The sequence below is a fragment of the Neomonachus schauinslandi genome, chromosome 9, assembly GCF_002201575.2.
Source record: "Neomonachus schauinslandi chromosome 9, ASM220157v2, whole genome shotgun sequence".
Taxonomy (NCBI): Eukaryota; Metazoa; Chordata; class Mammalia; order Carnivora; family Phocidae; genus Neomonachus; species Neomonachus schauinslandi.
This window is the reverse complement of record NC_058411.1, coordinates 104765191-104785254: the sequence shown is the minus strand read 5'-3', so window position 1 is coordinate 104785254 and position 20064 is coordinate 104765191. Positions and strand designations below refer to the sequence as shown.

General features: G+C 43.9%; 1 protein-coding gene across 1 annotated transcript in view; it reads right to left on the bottom strand.

Annotated features, from left to right (window-relative positions):
- Window positions 1-16384, bottom strand: part of MAP2K1 (mitogen-activated protein kinase kinase 1) — an 81470-nt gene extending 65086 nt beyond the window's left edge. The window contains exon 1 of the mRNA XM_021694088.1: window positions 15902-16384. Within this exon, the coding sequence (XP_021549763.1) occupies window positions 15902-15981 (80 nt within the window). The 5' untranslated portion in view covers window positions 15982-16384. The remainder of the gene's footprint in view (window positions 1-15901) is intronic.
- Window positions 16385-20064: the final 3680 nt, after the last annotated feature.

The window sequence follows — 20064 nt, the reverse complement described above, 5'->3', positions numbered from 1 at the left end:
AATCTTCTTAACACCAAAGTCTGAAACCTATTATTGTAATTTTAGTCATAATCTAAATCTATTTGACCCTCACACAAAAGCCATTCGAATCAACAGCAAACAACAAGCAGCTGCTTCTATTCAAAGTATACATACCTCTGTCATCTGAACTGTTTTGAAGTTGGCCTTGATTGGAAGACAAATGGCTAGCAGCTGCAAGTTTAGTTACAAAGTGCTTGGTAGGAAGGCAGAGCACGAAGCAGGGGGAATCAAAGTGCTGTTTCATACATTAAGCATGGAATTCCTTTCCAACAAACATCTCTCATTTTCCTAGAGGCAACTAATCCGGACGTGCCCTTTGAACTTAGGAAAACACAGGGCTGCACTCTGGGAGAAAAGAATCTAGTTTGAAGGCCAGGCAAGGCTGGGAGAGTAGGGCAGTCACACCTCCGGTCTATTAATTGTTTTTAAAGGAGAGTGTGGACCATGGGAAAGCCACCAGGCAATCAGCCCAAAGGCCCGGATTAACCAGACATAGGACACTGAACATGTTACTTCCCTCCTTTGTCCCTCATTTTCTCCTTCACAAAATAAGAGGCAAAAATAGATAAAAGGGTAAAATTGGATGACCGCTAGGCACTAATTTTCTGCAATGATGGGAATGTTCTATCTGTGCTCTCCGATACAGTAGCCACTAGTCACATGCCACCTCAGGCCCCTGAAGTGTGGCTTATGCAACTTAGGAACTGATTTTTATTTTTAAACTTCACTGAATTTTAATACATTGAAATTTCAATAGCTACATATGGCTAGTGGCTCCAGTTCTGGAGAGTACAACTCGAAAAAGACCTCTAGTGGGGCGCCTGGCTGGCTCAGTCGGTAGAGTGTGTAACTCTTGATCTTAGGGCTGTGAGTTCAAGCCCCGCACTGGGCGTAGGGCTTACTTTTAAAGACCTTTACCATTTTACATAATCTTTGGACAGTCATGTGGGAAAAACATGGACGTTCAAGTAGGTCAGACCTGGGTTCTAAACTTAGTCCCAACAATTTTTAGCTGTGCGACCTTCCTCAAATTACTTAACTCCCCTGAACTTCGTTTTCCTTATTTGTACAACAGAATATTACGACCTTTCTTACAGAATTTTAGTGCAAATTCAAGATAATGCATGTAAATAGGACAGACAGGCTCTCAATAAATGTTAGTTCTTTTTCCAGTTATGGTGTCCTTCAGGGATACAAGTTTCACGTCTTTGGACTTCATCCTACTGTTCCTTCTGGATCTAGGACCTGTACTTAAAGATTACCCCACAGATTAACAGCTGTGCTCCTACAGATGCAGCCCTTGTCTTTCAAGAATGCAACTTGCTCAGGAATTGATTCAGGTCCTCAGCTGCGGGCGAGCCAGTAAGCCAAGTCCCCTGAGCCTCCGGAACTGTTGACTTCTGCTCACCCTGGGTCCCCTCCACCTCACACCAGCATTCAGGAATTCACAGAACTCTTCCCCATGATTGCATACCAAGCGACACTTTGTTCAATGCAACCAGAACACCTGTTGGTGGTTCTGGTCCTTCCCTCCCTAGCTCTCCCCTTGACTTCCCCTAATATTTTATGGTTTCTTTATTTGGAAACGCTTTAGGATAACCTTTCATTTTGCAATTGCTCAGTGATTCAGAACACTCAGAAATAGAAATGCAACAAGCTACATTTATGGCTAACCCAGCATTAGTTATAGTTACCAAAATAAAACAAGGCAAAAGAGACTGTTTTAGAAGGGAGTGTTCCAATAAAATTTAAAAAATGTTGCAGTCCCTAACTAAATTTTTTTTAAAGACTTTAAGTAATCTCTATACCCAACATGGGGCTCAAACCTATAACCTTGAGATCAAGAGCCGCATGCTCTACTGACTGAGTCAGCCAGGTGCCCCAGTCTCTACCTAAATATTTGTTAAAAGCCTGGTCCAAGTGTTTCATTGGCCCATCCTCTAGTGACTGGAACCTTTCCACAGCACCAATGACCAAGTTTTATAGTGGACATAAATGAATGCCTAAAAGAAGCAGTATTAATTTTCTATTAATAATTATTGGAATGTTAAGCCACTGCCGTCTTCCTGTTGGGGGCTGTGGGGGAAGAAGCTGAAATACAGGCTGGCATTTTGGTAGGATTTCAATCTGGATTCCAGTAAACCATCAGACAAAAGGTTTACAGTTGACTTGGAATTCTTGCTAACCTCTGAGGCCTCCCCCGACAGACTGTTCTGGAAGGACCGTTTACTGAAGGATGGTATGAAATCAAATTGGGTAAATAACTTTGACTCTGGACTCTCAAACTTGGTGAAGGTTTTTAAAATTAACCTGGAAATGTAAGTTACAACTCAATAAAGAAGAGACTATAATTATCCTGGATCCAGAGAAGCCTGTAAGTACAACAATATGATTGGCTAGTCATGTCTTCTTACAACTTCCCATATTCCTAGATTTAACCTGAATCTGGAATCCATGAAGATCATTCACTCAACTTATTGTTCTACTTTGTCTGAAAAGTAAATGCAAGTAAGAGCATTTGAGATTCTGAACCTTTCTTGGTAACAAACTCAAAATAGGTCAATTCCAGAAAGGCATTCATTTCAAGGGGACTTTTGTCTGTGGTTATTTTGAAAACCACTGCTTTTAAAACTGACATTATGAAGCTTAAAAATAGGCCCTCCTACTAAGGATTCTGGACTAAAATACCCTTTCCTCCCCTCATTTCCTTATTCCCTTTTCACTCAAACACCTAAGAGAATGGTGATATAGAGGGGTGCCTTTTCAAGAGCTTAGATTATTACTTGAAAAAATTCCGATTATTAGTTTAAAAAATTTTTTTTAGGATACTGGATAAAGTTACCAAAATTTGGTGTTGGGTAAACTTGGTTGGAAAATTTTCCAACCAAGTATCCTAAATGAAAACATGTAATATATACACCATAAGAAAATCCAAGTCTGAAAACCAACTCCTCCATTCCAGCTGTGTGAGCTCCCAGCTAGTTTTTTCTCCTCTCTGGGTCTGGTTTCATCTTGCAAATGCAGGCAAGGGGGCTAAAGGCTCTGTAAGGTCCCATCCAGCCCCAACAGGCTCTGCTTCTATTAAGCTAGGCAGCTGCTTCCTATTTTCATGGCTCTTTGGAAAAAGCAGAAATGTTCCTTGCCCAGAAGGTCCTTGGGAAGCATCATTATACTTAATAGTGTTCCCCTGGAACACAAGAACTGCTATTGAGAGCAATGCAGGATGGCTATAAAATATAAAGGTTTTCAGAGGAAAAAATAAGTTATGTTTTAAAGATGACACTAGTAAACCTAGAAATGCATATACATTCAACCAAAAAATTACTAGATATAATGAGTGATTTTAACAAAGCTGCAGGATATAAACAATTCATACAAATCAAACCATGGTCAAGATGGAAAATAGAAATTAAAAAATGTTCAATCACAATGGCATCAAAAAAATGACATCAAAATGTTAAGTCTTTAAAATATTAACTCAGGACACAGAAGAATTATTCAGAAGAAACTATACCACTACAATAGGAGACAAAAGAGACATTAATAAATGGAAAGGTACACCAGGAAAGTTGTTAAAGTTTTCATTAGGGGCACCTGGCCAGCTCTACCAGTTGGTAGAGCATGCCACGCTTGATCTCAGGGTCATGAGTTCGAGCCCCAAGCTGGGTGTAGAGATTACTAAAAAATAAAATCTTTAAAAAAAATTTTTTTTTTAAATAAAGTTTTCATTAACCCTACCAAATTGAAAAAAACTATCAAAACTACATAAGAGTTAAAAGGCAATTTTAGAAATACATCAAGGGGCGCCTGGGTGGCTCAGTTGGTTAAGCGACTGCCTTCGGCTCAGGTCATGATCCTGGAGTCCCTGGATCGAGTCCCGCATCGGGCTCCCTGCTCAGCAGGGAGTCTGCTTCTCCCTCTGACCCTCCCCCCCTCTCATGTGCTCTTTCTCATTCTCTCTCTCTCAAATAAATAAATAAAATCTTTAAAAAAAAAAAGAAATACATCAAAATACCTTAACAACCAAATTAAAGTAAACCTGAAAATACAACAGATAGGTAGATAAATTATATTCAATAAAGTCCTATAAGATACTAGAACTCATTGTGGAGAACAATTAGACCCATGCCTCACACCAAACACATTAATAAATTCCAGATGGGACAGAATTAACCAATAAGAGAGAAATGGCTGTAAGAAAAAGAAGCCACATACTCCCGTGAAGTTGTGAAGAGGTAGGTCTAAATACTACAGAAAAGTAGGGCTCTCCCATATAAAAGACATGCTTTTAAAGACAAAAAAAAATAAAGACGTTTTTCTTAACACAACATAAAAGGAAAATCTGGCCAATGGGACAACGTAGTAGCCACATAATTGATAAAACTTTAAAATACAAAGCACACTGACCTCAACAAACCACAAGACAAGCAGTTGTGATTAATAGAAGACATAAATGAACAAATAAATACAAAGCGCATAAAAACTATTCAGACATACCTATTAAAAAATCACCAGAGAAGAAAAGTTTGCATGTGACTTTTTGAAACGTCTAGCGGTTACCACAAAGCCAACCCACCTACCTCTCCAGCTTCATCTCCTCTGACCCACACCCATGCACCGGCGCACTCAACTACTTGCTGGCTCCTCCGGGCATCCCAGGCTTTCCCACTTATGTGAAGTGGCCCATCCTGTGCTCTCTTCCTGCCATGCCCTGTCCCCCTCCCCCATTCCCATGGAAAGCCTAGCCATCCTTCAAGACCCAGCTCAAATGTCATCGCTTCCGCGAAGGCTCTCCTAATCTCCCCCACTGGAAGTCCTTCTTCCTCCTTTCAATGAGCTCTCACAGTACTTTCTTTGTACATCAGGGCACTTTTCTTACTCTGCAGCCATTTGTTTCCTTCCTGTGCCCCTGCAACCTCTCCCTGTCCTCATAAAATTTATGAGCGTTTATAAAATCCCTGGAGACAAAGACAATCTTACTCAACTGCCTCCAGCTTCTAGCAGAGCAAATTACATCAAGCATTCAATAAATATTAGTTCAAACGGAATTGAGGAAATACAGAAAATAATCCCATTTCAAAAATACAGCCTGGCTAACACCTGAAGTAAAGCAGACTGACCTTCAAAGGAACCCTTTCCACCTATTAAACTATCAAAAACCACAGCGCTTTCAAAAAAAAAAGAAGAAGAAAAAAAACCTTTCTGCAGCTGGAGGAAACAGGTGAAATATAATTGGTTCCATCTTTTTTTTTGGAACATATTCTGTTAATACGTAACAACAGCGGCAACATGGTTCACTGCCTCTGATTTGGTGTATGAATTAATCTAAAAGCAGAACAAAACAAATTGGTTCAAAACATTTATCAGACTATCAGTACATAATAAAAATCTGGGGGCGCCTGGGTGGTGCAGTCGGTTAAGTGCCCGACTCTTGGTTTCAGTTCAGATCGTGGTCTCAGGGCCTCAGGGCCATGAGATGGAGCCCCAAGTCAGGCTCTGCGCTTCAGATTCTCTCTCCCTCTGCTCTTCCTGCCCCCCACTGCACGTTCTCTCTCAAATAAATAAAATCTTCAAAAAAAAAAAAATCTGAAGCCCCCGAATCAACAAAGTATCATTTATAAGGCCAGACTCCATCAAATTCTACTCTTCGGCCAAAAATAAATGACAAGCATGAGGATTATGTCCATGTGTAAAAGTTAGGGGGGGGGGGTTGGACGGGGGAGGGGTACTTCATCAACTGATCACAGCCACGTATATAATGGAATGTCCAAAAAAAAGTTAAACTGGAAAGTTTAATGTCTGTAGTTTCCTTCTTTAAAAGGTGTTAATACATTCAAATTTTTTAAAGAGTTGTGCTTAAGCAGGCAAATATTCAAAGAAGGGGTGAGGGGAAAAGAGGTCACATTACCCTTCTCCACTTCTTCTTAACCCCCTTGTAAGCTCTTCTTAATCTGACTCCCTTGCTGACATCAAAGCAGGACGCCCCTGGGAACTACACTGAGAAATCAGAGGCAGGATCAGCTCTTTCAGTCTGTCCTGCACCAGGATCCAGAAAACACTTGCTGCTTTAAAACAAAACACCATTCATCCTGGGCGGAGTTAACTCAGCAAACAGGTATAGGAGCCTCCAAACAGCTCTCACAGGCTTTTGGGCAACAGAACCAGGACACAGGACATGAAGTAAAAACACAATCAAGCGGCAGTAAGACAGTAAGATGATTTTTCAGAATTGGCAGCTTCTGGAAGAAAACAAACAAAATTGGGACCTTAAGCTTTCCTCTAGCAAAGAGGTTTTTTGTTGCTGTCGGTTTGTTTTTGATTTGCTTTCTTTTTTTAAAGATCTTATTTATTTATTTGAGAGGAGCAGAGAGGGTGGGAGAGGGAGGGGGAAAGAATCTCAAGCAGACTGCGCTGAGCCCCACATGGGGCCCGATCCCAGGACCGAGATCATGACCTGAGCCAAACGAAGAGTCTGATGCTCCACCAACTGAGCCACCTAGGCGCCCCAGTTTCTTTGTTTAAACATTATTTTGGGGTGCCTGGGTGGCGCAATCAGATATCTGATAGCTCTTGGTTTCAGCTGGGGTCTTGATATCTGGGGTGTGGGATCCAGCCCCACGACAGGCTCTGTGCTCAGCGTGGAACATGCTTAAGACTCTCTCTGCTGGGGCACCTGGGTGGCTCAGTCGTTAAGCGTCTGCCTTCGGCTCAGGTCATGATCCCAGGGTCCTGGGATCGAGTCCCACATCCGGCTCCCTGCTCAGCGGGAAGCCTGCTTCTCCCTCTCCCACTCCCCCTGCTTATGTTCCTGCTCTCGCTATCTCTCTCTCTGTCAAATAAAAAAAATCTAAAAAAAAAAAAAAAAAAAAAAAAGACTCTCTCTGCCACTCCCCACCCTCTAAAATAAATAAATCTTTTTAAAAAAATAAACATTACTTTGGTTTTGTCCAATCTACCAATAATGATTAACTGTATCAGCAGTGTTATAAACCCAGGGGTCCAAAAAGGTATGGCCCCTAATCAAGTTAAGGGAAAAAAGACATAAGGAACACTTAGTGAATAAGAAAGCATTATGATTTTTAAATGATACTGCATTTAATGTGATGTTCATTACATAACATAGACCAGAAGTACAAAAGGGGAAAGAGAAAGAAAATGTGAGTTAACATTAAAAAGGGCATAAGACTCAGGATGAGTTTTGTTCTTTGGATACTCCTTAAATATTTACTATGAATTTTTCCAAACATACAGAAAAACAGAAAGAATAAAAGAGTGAAACTCATAAACTAACCAACTAAACAACTGAACAATTTGCCTCACTTGCTTTATCTACCATATGTGTATGCATTTTTTTCTTGAACCATTTCAAAGGGAGTCTCATGCATCACCTATGAAGAACATTCTCCTACATAATAATACATTACAGCTAAAAAATTAATAATTCTCTATTCAAATTTCCCAAATTGTCCCAAGAATGCATTTGGTCACTATTTCATTTTTGACTCAGTATCCACCTGAGGTTCATGCATTACATTTGGTTGGCATGTCTCTTTAGTCTGCTATTCTATTTATTTATTTATTTATTTATTTATTTGAGAGAGAGTGAGAGAGCACAAGAGGGAGCAGGGTCAGAGGGAGAACCCAGACTCCCTGCCAAGCAGGGAGCCAGATGCAGGACTCGATCCCAGGACTCCGGGATCATGACCTGAGCAGAAGGGAGTCGCTCAACCGAGCCACCCAGGCGCTTTTTTTTTTTTAAGTCTGTTATTCTAGAACCACACCACTCCCCCCGCTTTTACCCATAACACTGACTTTCTAAAAAGACTAGGTCAGTTGTCATAAAGCATGTTCCACATCCTGGAGTTGTCTGATGGTTTCCTCCTGGTGTCATTTGACTTGTTCCTCTGTCCCTGTATTTGTTGTAAACAGGAAGTTAGGTCTCAAGGCTTGATTAGATACAGATTTGGCTTAGATTTTAAAAGACAGGCAGCATATAAAATGTCCAAATTAACATAATTTATCGGCATTTGGAACTTGGTATTAAGAGCAAAAGATAACAGCTTTCTGAGGCACCTGGGTGGCTCTGTCGGTTAAGTGGCTGCCTTTGGCTCAGGTCATGATCCCAGGGTCCTGGGATCGAGCCCCGCATCAGGCTCCCTGCTCAGCAAGGGGTCTGCTTCTCCCTCTCCCTCTGCCTGCTGCTCCCCCTGCTTGTGTTCCCTCTCTTGCTGTCTCTCTCTCTCTGTCAAATAAATAAATAAAATCTTAAAAAAAAAAGATAACAGCTTTCTGAGAAGGAAGAAATCAAAATGGCATCATTAACAACACTTCCCCTTTGAATAGCATTCCAGTAATCATAAAGTACTTTCATATACATTATTTTGGATGATGCTCATCTGCCCACCTTCTTCACAGGTTTGTTACATCATCACCCTTACTTTACTAATAAGGAAAACCAAGGCTCAGTGAAGTTAAATGACATAGCCAAGATAACAATTAAGAAGTAGTATAAGTCTTGAAGACAAATCCTAGAATAGCATGGAGTTACTCAGAAAACTACATAATCTCAAGATTATGTATATGTATACATGGGAGATGAAATTTATGCTAGGTCTTGAAAGATGGGTAGCATTCACTCATTCCAGACACTCTGCTAGATGCTGGAGAAAGATCAGTACACAAGACAGTCATAGTCCCTGCCCTCATGGAAGCTAAAGTGTGGTGGCAAATACAAAACAAAAATACAACCACATAGGAAAGCGGAGGAGGGCATTCCAGACAAAAGAAACCATGTGAGCAAAACCAGACAGAGGTAGGAAGCAGTATCCTGGCGTGAAGGGAGGACAGTAAAGGGGTCAGTGTGGACCACAACAGGTGAACTGGGATAGAGAAAAACCAAACTAGATAGGTAAGGCAGGGCCAGTAGCTATTCTACTAAAGTAACCTCTCCCTTTCTTTCAAAGATGCACAAGTAAGTGAAACTAGAATATTCTAAGTGTTTATGTTCAAACAAGGGCCCCCCCACATCTCCTTGCCATGGGCGAAGTCATCTGTAGGAATCTGCCTTTTCTGTCCCTGCTGCAACAACAGCAGGGGCATTCTTCCCAAGAACACAGGCTTCGGCTGGCCTGACTACTCACCTGAAGCTGTTCTCAGATGACAGCGCCAGTATTAGTTATTGCAGCAACAAAGAGGTAGACACGTCCAAATTCTACTACAAATGAGTTAAAACCACTTGAAAGGCTCCTAGTTATCATGGTACACAACCCAGAAAAGGCCATCAGAGACCCCCGAAAAGCACATCAACCTGTCTTAACCTTTCCGTCCCCTTCTTGAAGGGCCTTCACATCCTAATAGACGTGTATCCCTTACAAACCTGGCAGAAGTGCTGATGCTAGGAACTACGCTCCGAATGCAACCATTAAGTCAGTCTGAGTGTTTTAGGGTTACGGTGAAACAGTTCAAAAGCCAAAATCTGTGGATGACACCAAGGCCAAGCAACGCAGCCTCCCGTTTATTCAGCACTTTATGGCCTTCAAAGCACTTTTACATGAGTTACCTTGTTTAATCTTCCCAATACTCTTTCAGGGTAGGAATGCTTCATTTCATCAGCAGGTGTCTACTGAAGAACAGACACTGTTCTACTCACTGACCAAGGAACAAAGCCAAGCCCCCACCCTCGTGAAGCTTACACATTTGCCGGGTAGGGGCAGCAGACGAACACACACAGTGCACTATTAGTTAGTGGTAAGTGCTGTGAAGAAAGACTGGGCACAAGGAAAGGGCAGAGACAGGGAGTGCTATGTTACAGATTAGACAGAGTGAGCAAGGATGACCTCTGTGAAGAGACATTTGTGCAGACACAGGTCTGAAGGAAGTGAGGAAGCACGTTTTTTAGGAGGAGAGCTTCCAGGTAGATGGAATGGCAAATGCAAAAGCTCTGAGATGGGAATGTGCCCCACCCACTGCAGACCGACACCAGAGCACAGTGGGGTGGAGCGCAGGTGTAAGGGGGCGCAGGGGAAGAAAACAAAGGACCTGATAGGGTGAGACCTTGTAGGCCATTAAGGTCAAGATTCTGTAAGGTCCCTTGTACTGAACAGATAAAAAAACAGAAAGTCAGGAAGTACAAAGGACTTGCCTGAAGTTAAAGAAAAAGTGAGGTTTTGGGAACTGCCCTGTGCTGGGATTTCTTCTCAGGGCTCAAGCTTCTCCTCATGGAGATTAAAAGTGTTCTTTAAGGGGCGCCTGGCTGGCTCAGTTGGTAGAGCATGCAACTCTTGATATTGGGGTTATGAGTTCGAGCCCTATGTTGGGTGTGGAGATTACTTTAAAAGTGTTCTTTCAGAAACAAAGAAAGAGATTAAGTATGTGCCTCATCATGGAAGGAGACACAAGGTACACCAAGCAATCCCATTTGAGTATATCCCACAAGGAACTCTCACAAGTGTTCAAAAGGAGCCGTGCACAAGGATGGTCATGCCTGTACCGTTTGATGCAGCAAAAGGCTGAAAACAGAGGGGATCTGACAGAGGATAGTAAGTAAAATGTGGTACATGACCGCTCTACAACCAAGAGAAATAGTGAATAGCATCATGTAGCATCATGAATAGGTCATAAACATGGTACTTCATTAAAAAAAAGTAAAGAGGGGCGCCTGGGTGGCTCAGTTGGTTGAGTGTCTGCCTTCGGCTCAGGTCATGATCCTGGAGTCCTGGGATCGAGCCCCGAGTCTGGATCCCCACAGGGAGCCTGCGTCTCCCTCCCCACCCCACCCCTGCTTGTGCTCTCTCTTTCTCTCTCAAATAAATAAATAAAATATTTCTTTAAAAAAAAAGTAAAGATAGGGCGCCTGGGTGGCTCAGATGGTTTAGCGCCTGCCTTCAGCTCAGGTCATGATCCCAGGGTCCTGGGATGGAGTCCTGAATTGGGCTCCCTGCTCCTTGGGAGCCTGCTTCTCCCTCTGCCTCTCTCTCTCTCTCTCATGAATAAATATAAATAAATAAATAAATAGTAAAAAAAAGGTAAAGATAAACTGGAAGAAATTTGGGGGTGGTCATTGCTTCTGTTCAAATAGTCCTGGTTCTCCTCCTTCCAAGAAGCCCCCCTTCCTCTGAAGGTCAGCATGGCCATGTGACTTGCTTTGGCCAATGAAATGGGAGCAAAAGTGACCTGTGTCGGGCACCTGGGTGGCTCAGTTGATTAAGCGACTGCCTTCGGCTCAGGTCATGATCCTGGAGTCCTGGGATCGAGTCCCGCATCAGGCTCCCTGCTTGGCGGGGAGTCTGCTTCTCCCTCTGACCCTCCTCCCTCTCATGCTCTCTGTCTCTCATTCTCTCTGTCTCAAATAAATAAATAAAATCTTTAAAAGAAAAAAAGTGACCTGTGTCACTTCTGGACAAAAACTTTAGGAGCCAGAATGTGGTTCACAAGATGCCCTTCTCGTGTGACCATATTTCAGAGGGTACCTCCATAAGCCTAGATCCCTAATGGAATCCAATGAAGAGAGACTGCCACTGACCTGAACGTATGTCGAACTACTGATTTTTTGGTTGTTTGTAAGCTCAACATAACCGAATCTATCCCAACTGAGGCATATTAACAGCACAACAGTAATTTTTATAAAATTTGAGTATATTTAGGGCATACAACATGAGATTTGATACACATACAGGGAAATGATTACTACAGTCAAGTTAATTAACAAACATACCTATGTCCTTACATAGTTACCATTTTTTGGTACATGTGAGCACTTGAAATCTACTATCTTAGCAAATTTCCAGTGTTCAATACAGTATTATTAACTATATGTACATTAGATCTCTAGACTTATTCATCCTACATTAACTGCAACTTTGTACCCTTTGACCAACACCCCACCTCCCCACCCCTGGTAACCACCTATCTACTCTCTACTTCTATTTATTCCCCACCCTTTTTTTTAGATTTCACATATAAGTGAGATCATGCAGCACTTTTTTTCTTCTGTGTCTGACTTATTTCATTTAATATAATGTCTTCCAGGTTCACCCATGTTGTCACAAATGGCAGGATCTCCTTTCTTAACGCAGAATAACAGCACAATCGCATTCAGCACTGTCCGCACAGAAACCCACAAAACAATACCATCTGCCTCCCAAAGGTACACATACCCAACAAATGGGTGGAATTATAAGACCATATATTAAATACCCTAGAGTGGGTGAGTGAATGCCTGTGAAAGAAAAGGAAATGGGGAGGGGGAAATAACAGCAAAGGGGAAAATAAATGAAAAAGTACAAAAAGATTTGTTAAACACACTGTGCAAATATTAGAAATTTAAGTCACTCACTGATTTACTCAAACACATTTGCACTTATTATGTGTCAGCTACTGTATTCCAGGGACTACTTAGAGAGCAATGAATCAGAAAAAGGCAGCCCTAACCTTACAGTTTATGGTGTACAGAAAAGACAGATATTTAAAATATCTTAGGGGCGCCTGGGTGGCTCATTCGTTGGGCATCTGCCTTCAGCTCGGGACATGATCCCGGGGTCCTGGGATCGAGCCCCACGTCAGGCTCCCTGCTCTGCAGGAAGCCTGCTTCTCCCTCTCCCACACCCCCTGCTTGTGTTCCCTCTCTCGCTGTGTCTCTGTCAAAAAATAAATAAAATCTTTTAAAAATAAAATAAAATATCCTAATAAAAAACTAAAGACAGTGAATGAATGTCATTAAAAAAAAAAATCAGGTGATAGGCACCTGCTGGCTCAGTGGAGATGCGACTCTCTTGATCACAGGGTCATGAGTTTGGGCCCCACACTGGGTGTGGAACCTACTTTAAAAAAAATTTTTTTTTTATTTTTTTTAAAAGACAGGCACTCTTGAGTGCCCTGTCTAAAAAAAAAAAAAAAAAAAATCAGATGACATGGGAAAGTGACCTCCTTTAGAGATTAGGTGGTCTATGAACACCTCGGAGGAAATGACATTTAGGTAGAGATGATGATTACTTCCTTCCTAGCTTGGGAAGAGGAAGGGATGATTCATTCTAGGCAAAAGGAACAGCATGTGCAAGGGCCTGGAGGGAGTACAGACCATCCCAAGGAGGAAGTGAAAGAAGACTAGTATGGTGGAAGAAAGGAGCAGCAGGAAATGTGGTTGGGGGGGGGTGCACAGGGGGCAGACCTCTGGGTCTCACAGCCCAAGAGGAGTCTGGATTTTATTCTAACTGCAGTGGAACCATGAAAACATTTGAAACGGGAATGATATGTTATTTCCAATTTATTTCATGCTAACACTTAGTACCCTTGCATTATGCTTGTGCATTTTTGCAAAATTTGCAAAAGAGGTATTTTTGCACTCTTTTTTCTTCAAGGTCCCCGGCAACTTGCATAAACTTCAGGTCCCACGTAACCCAGCTCCATCTGAATGCATTAACTGCTAAGTTAGAGGTAAATCCCAAAGTGCCAAGGAGCCACAGAGGAGAAGCAACCTTGCCAAGTTAGTACCAAGAGATCCTTAATGTCAATGGATTTTTTTTTTCCTTCTTCTTTAGTTTACGTTACATTGGTAATGTTCACAACTGTGCCCTGGTCTAATCACAGAAATCACAAGAACAGCGGCCTTACTTGAGAAACACTCTCGAAGGTGAAAGATGGAAGATGTGTGCAGCCTTCCTCCCTTTAGTGCCAGGAAATGTAGGGGAACAGTCCCTGTTTGTCTCAGGCAGCCTACACAAAGGTGCCCCCTATTGTAACACAGCAATGAGTCATGGAGGTAGATGCAGATGGCACAAAAAACTAAGCAATCGCGGGGACTCACTTATCCAGAAGCAAAGGCACCTTAACATACATATCCACCACCAAGAATGGAAATTACCTTCCAGTTTCCTTCAGCTTTCTCAACAACATTGACCCACTAACAAAGGCACCAGCAGCTAACATTTATGGAAGGTTGACTATGTATTAGCTCATTTAACTTTCAAGACTACCCTAAGTAGGTTCTACCATTAGCTCTATTTTCGCAGATGATAAAACTAAACCTAACTAAGCCTTAGCTCCTAGATAAGACTGATACTTGTCCCAGGTCACAAAACCACAAAGTAACAGAGCCAGGATTCAAACTTCGCCTGACTCCAGAGTTCAACCTCCAAATCACTGTTTAGAACCTCCCAGTCCCACCAAACTTTTCTGCCACCAACTCCAGAGTAGTTTATTCTTTTCCTGCTTGCATTTTTTCTTTTTTTAAAGATTTATTTATTTATTTTAGAGAGAGAGCACGAGCAGGAGCAGAGAGAGAGAAAAATCCTCAAGCAGACTCCTCACTGAGCTGGACTCAGGGCCTGATCCCAGGACCCTGGTATCTGAAACCGAGAGTCAAACACTTAACTGACTGTGCCACCCAGGCACCCCTGTATTTTTTAATGAGATTCCTCCCATTTGCAAGAATACAGCTGTGGTGCCACAATTAACAAGAGAATGACAACAGGTACTTCCACTCAGTACCTACCTCCAAATCAAACAGGAGCAGGATGGTCAGGCCCCAACATTCAACCAGCCACTGTGGTCAAAACTTGTCCTGCCCTGTGGTGGGGGGATGTCAATCTGTTTTAAAGGGGTAAAATTCTGTACAGTAAGTCTGAAGGACTGTCTGCATAGAATCTGACCTGTACAAGTCAGTATCATACAAAAGAGACATTATAGTACCGAAGAGCATCTGTTGGGAGCAGGCCTGAGGAAACTAGCTGAGTTCACACCATAGGTCCTCCACTGGCCTTGTGATCATTACAGGGATGGAGAGAGTCACCAAGCCAGCAGGTCCCCAGGCTATTAAAATCTAAAGAAAGAAAGGAAGGTTATAGAAATCACCAGAGGGCAGAGGGTTCAGGCCTACTCCACTCGTTTCATCAGCTAGCTTCCATACATCTCCAGTGTGCCGGTAAAGATTAAGAATCTTTTCTGATTAATTCTCCAGCTAGCCGGGTCTCTCTCCCTCACAGTCTTGTCCCTTACTCAGGACGCAAAAAGAGTTGTGGGAGTTCGGAAACACCCTACTAAACAGCCTCCTCCCTGTTTAATGAGATCAAGGGCTGGCTTGTGAGCAACACTGGAAGCTGCAGAGATGGACCACCTTGTGCGCGGTTTTCAGGGCTATGGGTGTTCATGTCTCAGGTCAGTTTAGGGCTCATGGTAAAGTACAGAAAGTTAGGAGAGTCACTGGTGAGGAGCGATTTGTTAATGAATGAAGAGTCAGATAAAGCAGAGGAAAGCAGTTCCCTTGGAGACAAGATAGTTTCCAGGAAGAAGGCCAAGGGGCTGGAGCCCCCGAAGTCGGCAAGGGAAAAGCTACGGGGATGTCGGTGTACACACGCCCCTGCCAGCCAGCCAGTGGCCACAACGAGGCGGCACTCCCGGCCCACAGGTGTCAAGCACAAAGGTGAGGACGTCGTGGCTTGCTCGTCCCAACTCCACACTCCATACCCTGAGCCGGCCTCAAAGAAGCAGATGCGATCTTAATTCTTTCCAGGACATTTGCTCCCTTCTCAGAGAAGTCAGGATCCCAGACGATCTGGGGAAAACAGCTGGGGAGGGGCGGGGGATGAACCAGTGTTCATCTTTGAGGGGGAGAGAGTGAATGGTCAGTGGCCAAGGATGGCTGCAAGGGTCGGGAGAGGGTGAAAATCGGGACCCGTTGGGTCCACTGACTGGTCTGAGTCAGGAGCACAATCTGTGCTTAGTCACCGATACCTCGGCGGCCGGGAGTTCCTGGCCCCTGCCAGCCTGAGACGTACGTGACGAACCCGAGCGGAGCCCCGCGCGCCGCGCACATCGACTCGGTTCCTACACCCCAGCAGGGGCCTCCGCAGCCCGGCCCGGCGCTCGCCGTCCATCCCAGACTTACTCTGCCGAGCTGGTCCCGTTAACCGCGGAGCCGTCGGGAGCCGGGTTCAGCTGGATGGGCGTCGGCTTCTTCTTGGGCATTTTGGACCCGGGAAGGCGCTTCTAACTCCGAGCGGAGGGCGGCCCCTCTCTTGCTTCCTCCCTCCGAGCTGCCCCACGCCCGCCGCGCAGGGCCAAGTAGGGGCCGCGGGCCCCGAGGCTGCCTTCGGAGGGCGCGCCCCGCGTGGTCCCGTCAGCGCCGAGGGGCCGCTGGCGGTCTCGGGGGACCCCCGCCCCGCTCGCCCGGGGCTCGCAGGGAATCGAAGGGCTTCCCCGCCGGCACAGCTCGGCAGCCCGGGATTCCCTCCCTCTTTGACTCCCTCAGTCAACCGGTCCCTCAGGCTCGATCGACACCGCCAAGCCCTGCTCCAGCTTCAACCCGGAAAGTACAGCCGCCGCCGCCACCGCAGCGCTCCAGCCGCTAGGCGCAGACGTCCCAGGGAGGGAATGGAGGGCGGAGGAGGGGCGTGGAAGAGGGAAGCCTCGCCCCCTCCACCCGGGCTGCGGCGCGTTCCACACACCCACTCGGCTCCGCCCCTATGGCCTCGCCGACAGCCAATAGGAGCGCGCCTCGGCGGCAGATGACGCGGAAATACGTCACGGGGGCGCGGCGCGCGGCCCTGGGGGCGGGGTCCGGCATTGGCTCCACAGCGCCCTCTGCTGCCACGCGGCACTCAGGTGGACCCATCGGGAAAGGTTTTCGGAGCTAACCCAGAGGTGGGCTTCACCAGACCCGATGCCAGTCGGTCTCCTCTTCTGCGGTGACTGGGGCGCCCTCCCAGGGCCGAGTCACGTTGAAGGAGATGAAATTCTAATATGAATAAGGAAAAGAACTCTTCTCATTTCTAGAGGAGAGGGAGCGTGAGGAAGTAGAAAACTTGTCAAGAGACTCCTTGCGCCTAACAAACTGGCAAATAGGTACATAGATTTATATAAAATTGTAATACACACTACTGACCTACTGATGAGGGTACAAGGAGATGGGTACTCAATGCTGATAAGATCGTAATTGGGGAAACCTTTTTTGAGAGCAGATTGATAATATTTTTTAAAGCCTTGAAACTTCCCCTTTAAAAAAACAAAACCCTTTAAACCAATGAGTCCAGTTATATGAAACCTGAAGAAATAAGATGTGAATAAAGAGCTTATATAATAAAGTATAAAGGAGGCACCATACATATTTTTTAAAATGTAGATTCAGGGGCACCTGGGTGGCTCAGTTGTTAGTTAAGCAGAGACTCCTGATTTGGGCTCAGATCACGATGTTGTGGTCATGGGTTCATGGGATCCCCAGCTTTGGGCTCCACACTGGGCATGGAGCCTGCCTGAGATTCTCTCTCACCCTCTCCCTCTGCCCCTCCCCTGCCTCTCTCTCCTCCCCCAACTCATAAATAAATAAATAAATAAATAAATAAATAAATATTCAGTCCTTCTCTTCCCCCTTCCTATTCAGTCCTAAAGGTATTAAGTATGCAGAACACAAAGTAAGCACCTGCACCTGGTGGTCCAGAGCAGGGTGTCAGCCACCCAGGTGTCTGTAGTATATAAAGAGTAAGAATTCCTCTCGTTCTTGTAGCCCTTGGTACTGTTTGAATTTTTTATTATGCATATAACTTACTCAGTTAAAAACTTTTTTTTTTAATTTTTAACATTAATATGGGAATGTAAACTAGTGCAGACACTTTGGGAAACCATCTGGCAAATCCCCCAGTTAAATATGGCTACCATATGACCCAGAAATTCTACCCTAACTATATACTCAAGAGAAATGAAAAACATATATCCATACAAAAACTTACACACAGATGTTTATGGAAGCATTATTCATAATAGCCAAAGAGTGGAAGCAACCCAAATTTCCATCAACTCACGAATGGATAAACAAAAGGTGACATACCCATACAATAGAATATTATTCAGCCACGAAGAGGAATGAATTGCTGATCCATGCTCCAGCATGAAAGACATTGAAAACATGATGCTAAGTAAAAGCAGTCAGTCATAAAATGTCACATATTGTATGATCCCATTTATATGAAACGTCCAGAATAGGCAAATCTATAGAGACAGAGAGTAGATAGATTAGTGGTTGTTTAGGGCTTGGTGGGGCAGATGAACCGGGGACAGTAGAATGATAGCTAAAGGGCATCAGGTTTCTTTCTAAGGTGATGAAAATGTCCTAAAATTGACTGTGGTGATGGTTGCTCATCTCTGTGAATTTATTAAAACCATTGAATTATACACTTTAAATGAGTGAGTTATATGGTGTATATGCATTGTCTCCCAATAAAGCTGTTATTAAAGCAACAACATCAACAAAGAAATTCAGGGGAAAGAGCCAAGAATAGCCAAGACAGTCTTGAAGAACAAAGCTGGAAGATCTGTACTACCAGATATTGAGATCCATCCAAGTTTGAGTATTTAAGACAGTATGGCACTAGCATGAGGGCAGACAAGTAGACCAATGGGGTAGAATAAAGAGTCTGAAACAAACTATATTTGATCACCTGATTTTTGACAAAGATAATAATACAGTGCATTGGGGGACAGAATGATCTTTTAAACAAATGGTGCTGGGCCAATTGAATCTCCATATGAGAAAAAGTAAGTCTTGATCCCTATATCACACCATATGTAACAAATCAACTCTGAATGGATTATAGCACTAAATAAAGCTTTTAGAAGAAAATATTGGGGAATATCTTCATAATATTAGGGTAGGCGAAGTTTTTTGGGGGGTGTTTTTGGGGGAGTTGTTTGCTTGTTTGGGGTTTGTTTTTATTTTATTTTGTTAAGATTTTATTTATTTATCTGACAGAGACATAGCAAGAGAGGGAACACAAGCAGGGGGAGTGGGAGAGGGAGAAGCAGACTTCCTGCGGAGCAGGGAGCCTGATGTGGGGCTCAATCCCAGGACCCCAGGACCACGACCCGAGCCGAAGGCAGACGCCTAATGACTGGGCCACCCAGGCGCCCCTGTTTCTTTGGTTTTAAGTAAGCTCTACACCCAACCTGGGTCTTGAACTCACAACCCCAAGATCAAGAGTCACATGCTCTAATGACTGAGCCAGCCAGGTGCACCTCAGCAAAGATTTCTTAAACAAGACACAAAAAACAAATCATAAAGGAAAAATGCAATAAATTGGACTCTATTAATGTTAGTTACTTCTGACCTTCAAAAAGGGTAAAAATAGAGAAGACATTTACAATTCATATGTTGGGGGGAAAACCTCATGTCCATAACATATACAAACTCCTACACATAGAGGAGCCTGGGTAGCTCAATCAGTTAAGAGTCTGCCTTCAGCTCAGGTCCTAGGGTCCTGGGATCAGGTCCCACATTGGGCTATCTGCTCAGCAGGGAGCCTGCTCCTCCTTCTCCCTCTGCCTGCCACTCCCCCCCTTCTTGTGAGCTCTTTCTCTCTCTCTCTGTCAAATAAATAAACAAAATCTTTAAAAATTAAAAAAAAAAAAGAAACCCCTACATATAAACAAGAAAAAGACAAACAATCCAACAGAAAAATGGGCAAAAGACTTGAGTGGGCACTTAATAAAAGAAGATATTCAAATGGTTAATAATCATGAAAAGATGCTGAACTTCCTTAGTTATGAGGGAATTAAGAATCACAACGTGAGTACTTATTTCTACTAAACTGTACACTTTAAAATGATCAAAATGGTGGGGCACCTGGGTGGTGCAGTTGGTTAAGCATCTGACTCTTGGTTTTAGCTCAGATTGTGATCTCAGCGTCCTGAGATCAAGCCCCCAAATCAGGCTCTGCGCTCAGTACAGAGTCTGCTTAAGAATCTCTCTTTCTGGGGCGCCTGGGTGGCTCAGTCGTTAAGCATCTGCCTTCGGCTCAGGTCATGATCCCACGGTCCTGGGATCGAGCCCCACATCGGGCTCCCCGCTCCACGGGAAGCCTGCCTCTCCCTCTCCCACTCCCCCTGCTTGTGTTCCCTCTCTCGCTGTGTCTCTCTGTCAAATAAATAAATAAAATCTTTAAAAAAAAAAAAAAAAGAATCTCTCTTTCTAAATGAAACAAGATGAAACCAGAGAGGGAGACAAACCATGACAGACTCTTAGTCTGAGGGTTCCTGGAGGGGAGGGGGGTGGAGGGATGG